The 2886-nt window shown below is 47.7% G+C and overlaps 1 protein-coding gene across 1 annotated transcript; it reads right to left on the bottom strand.

Annotated features, from left to right (window-relative positions):
* Nucleotides 1-805: 805 nt before the first annotated feature.
* LOC140007211 (uncharacterized) lies at nt 806-1612 on the bottom strand. Its single transcript, XM_072049907.1, has 2 exons — nt 1016-1612; nt 806-952 (listed from the first exon to the last, which is right to left on the bottom strand). The coding sequence occupies exons 1-2, from the start codon at nt 1610-1612 to the stop codon at nt 806-808; spliced, it is 744 nt and encodes a 247-aa protein (XP_071906008.1).
* Between the last annotated feature and the right edge of the window lie 1274 nt (nt 1613-2886).

Genomic DNA, 2886 nt, shown 5'->3' with positions numbered 1-2886 from the left:
AAGGCTAAATGAGTCACAGGGGGACACCCCCGGGGAACACTGAAACCTATGTAGCCATGCTGGGAGGTAAGACTATTCAAACCCCTTGACAGGACCTCAGCCCCAATGACAAAAAGAGCTGGTGATATCGGATCACCCTGGCGAAGACCCCTGCTCAATTTAAAGAACCTATACGATGCGCCATTGATTATAACAGAGAACCAAACATTAGATATTAACTTCCACACCATATCTATAAAACGCTCGCCAAAACCAAATTTGCGTAGCACATTCACCAGGAAACACCAAGAAACCCGATCATAAGCCTTGGACATGTCCAATTTTAAAGCTACATTACCCCCTCTATCCTTCTTCCCCATCCCCATCATAACCTCTTGAGCTAGCAAATAATTTTCAGTGATATTCCTACCCTTCACAAAACCCGTCTGTTAAGGGGATATGAGCTTCGGCAAAATGGTGGCTAGCCTAGTGGCCAAAATTCTTGATAGAACTTTATTAAAAAAGTTACATAGACTAATTGGCCGAAACTGTGAGAAGTCCTGGGGGTTGGACACCTTTGGGAGCAATACTATAGATGTAGATGTAATAAATTGTGGCAACTCTGCCCCATAGAAAAAGCTTACAACTGCATTATGTATGTCCTGCGCAATAATATCCTATGAAAAGGTAAAAACTTACCTGTGAAGCCGTCTGGGCCAGCAGCACTCTCCCCATCCATATTGAAAATAGTGCGCTTGACTTCCTCCAACGTCGGGCAGGCCTCTAGTACATCATTATCATCCCCTGTCATGATACCTGGGATTAACTACACCAACTCCGTAGATGCCATCTCTGATCCAGAAAATAATTCCTCAAAATACCGAACTGCCTCAGCTGCGATGTCCGACTCCTCCTCCAGCCATTCGCCGCTCATGGTCTTGATCCTATGCATAGCTCCTTGCACTCTTCGCTGCTGAACAGTGGTATGAAAAAATTTGGAGTTGCAATCCCCATGTTGTAGCCATTTAACTCAGGCCTTCTGGCTCCAAAATCGTTCCTCAAGGGAGAGTGCTTGACGGAGCTCAGCTTGTGCTTTCCTTAGCTCCAATTGTGCTTCTTTCGAGTCCTCTCTCTCTGCCCTCTCCTCCGCTACCCCAATTTCCACCTCCGCCCTTCGAGCAGCATCCAAAATGTTCCCAAAAACTTCTTTATTCCACTCTTGAATAACCCTGCGCGTATGCAACAGCTTGGTACACACTGTCCGTAGTGGGGAACCACCAGCCTCCAGTGGCCAGGCACCCCAAATTACATCCAATAGAGATGTCTTAGACGTCCACACATTTGAAAATCGAAAAGGTCTCGATTTACTATCCACCCGGGTCTTGAACGAAATTTTTAACGGCGTATGATCAGAGGGGTGCCTGGCCAAATGGACCACAGAGACGGGCTCCCTCCAATCTCCATTGACTAACAACCTATCCAACCGTTTCCATATTCGAGCTCTACCCCTTCTCTCATTGCACCATGTGAAGCTAGACCAGGAAAACCCCGCATCAAAAACTCCTGATTCCTCCATAAATGTCATGAGCTCCAAACCCTCTGAGGGGCTAAAAGGTCGGCCCCCGCTTCTCATGGGGTGCCATAATTACATTAAAGTCACCACATATGTACCACGGGAGCGTACTGGATTTGTCACGAAGGAGTGCCTGCCACAGTCCCCTCCGCTCCCCAACTGTACACTTAGCATGCACAAATGAAAAAATGGCGGAATCAGGAAGCCATGGATGTTGAATTGACATCGAAACATGCTGATCAGAGGTGCCAAATATCGCACACGTGATGGGTGAACAATAAAACACCCATATATCTGCTGATTCATTTGCCATCACCGAATCAAAACGTAGACGTAAGCGTATGGAATTAATTTGAGCTAAATCCAACTTTGGTTCACCAATAGCGACCCATTTCAAGCTATGCACACGAACTAGTTTAATTAATCTCCTTAGATTAGGTGCTCGTGACACCCTTCGGATATTCCAGAAAAGACCACTAATCATGATAGAACCTGGAAGGAATTTTGCGAATACATTGAAGAAGACCAAAGCTGTCTATCTGACTCGAACCTCGCCCGTATGCCCCTTGTTCTTGCTGTCTTTGCTGCATTCTCAATTACTCCAGCTTGATCAATATTGAGTTGTAGTAGAGGAGAATCTGTCAGGGTCCTTGGCAGCTCTTCCCCCATCGGAGATAAATTTCCAGCCACCCGTAGGAGTTGCCTCAAGTTCTCCTCCCCCTCAGCTGCTTCCCCATCCTTATTTTCTGCTTCCAACCACCTGGTGCTTACCTCTACTAAGCCATCTACCCCTCCCGCAACTAGGTTCGATGCTCCTACTATGCTGGCAACAGCGACACTGCTCTCACCATCAACCTGCTCCCCCTGTGCCAGCGGAGACAACTCCTCTCGCACTAGTTGCTGCATTGTCTGATCCACGGCCCGCGCTACAGGTTGCAGGCACCCCTGCTCCTCCTCCATTGGATGCTCTCCATCACACACAGGGACACCATGCGGTTCCCCTTGCAGTGTTTGATTATCAACCTTGTCAGCAACGTGCGTAAGCGACCTGGGCTCCATCACACCGTCATCCCCACTGGTATTAACCGCACAAGCTCTGTCAGTCTCTGCAACCTGATGTTACGTCGTTCTCACTGTAACCCCAGCCTGGTCTCGAGTTCTAGGAGCTCCTCACTCCTCCGTATCTCTCCTGCATTCCTCAACAGAGTGTCCCAAGCACCAACATGTGGAGCAGTATTTCGGCATATCTTCTACGGCAATTTTTTGCCAAAACCCATGCTCCCCTTCAATTGGCACCCACACTCTAGAGCAAGGTGGTTTTAAAAGATCAATTT

This window comes from Coffea arabica, chromosome 5c (assembly GCF_036785885.1).
Source record: "Coffea arabica cultivar ET-39 chromosome 5c, Coffea Arabica ET-39 HiFi, whole genome shotgun sequence".
Taxonomy (NCBI): domain Eukaryota; kingdom Viridiplantae; phylum Streptophyta; class Magnoliopsida; order Gentianales; family Rubiaceae; genus Coffea; species Coffea arabica.
The sequence above is the reverse complement of the archived record's forward strand: the minus strand, read 5'-3'. Positions and strand labels throughout refer to the sequence as shown.

Bases quoted from the DNA above. Each gene is read 5' to 3' on its own strand.
- LOC140007211 (XM_072049907.1), bottom strand. From the start codon at position 1,612: ATGAGAAGCGGGGGCCGACCTTTTAGCCCCTCAGAGGGTTTGGAGCTC. The intron at 953-1,015 runs GCCTGAGTTAAA...ACCACTGTTCAG, and splicing joins AACGATTTTGGAGCCAGAAG to CAGCGAAGAGTGCAAGGAGC.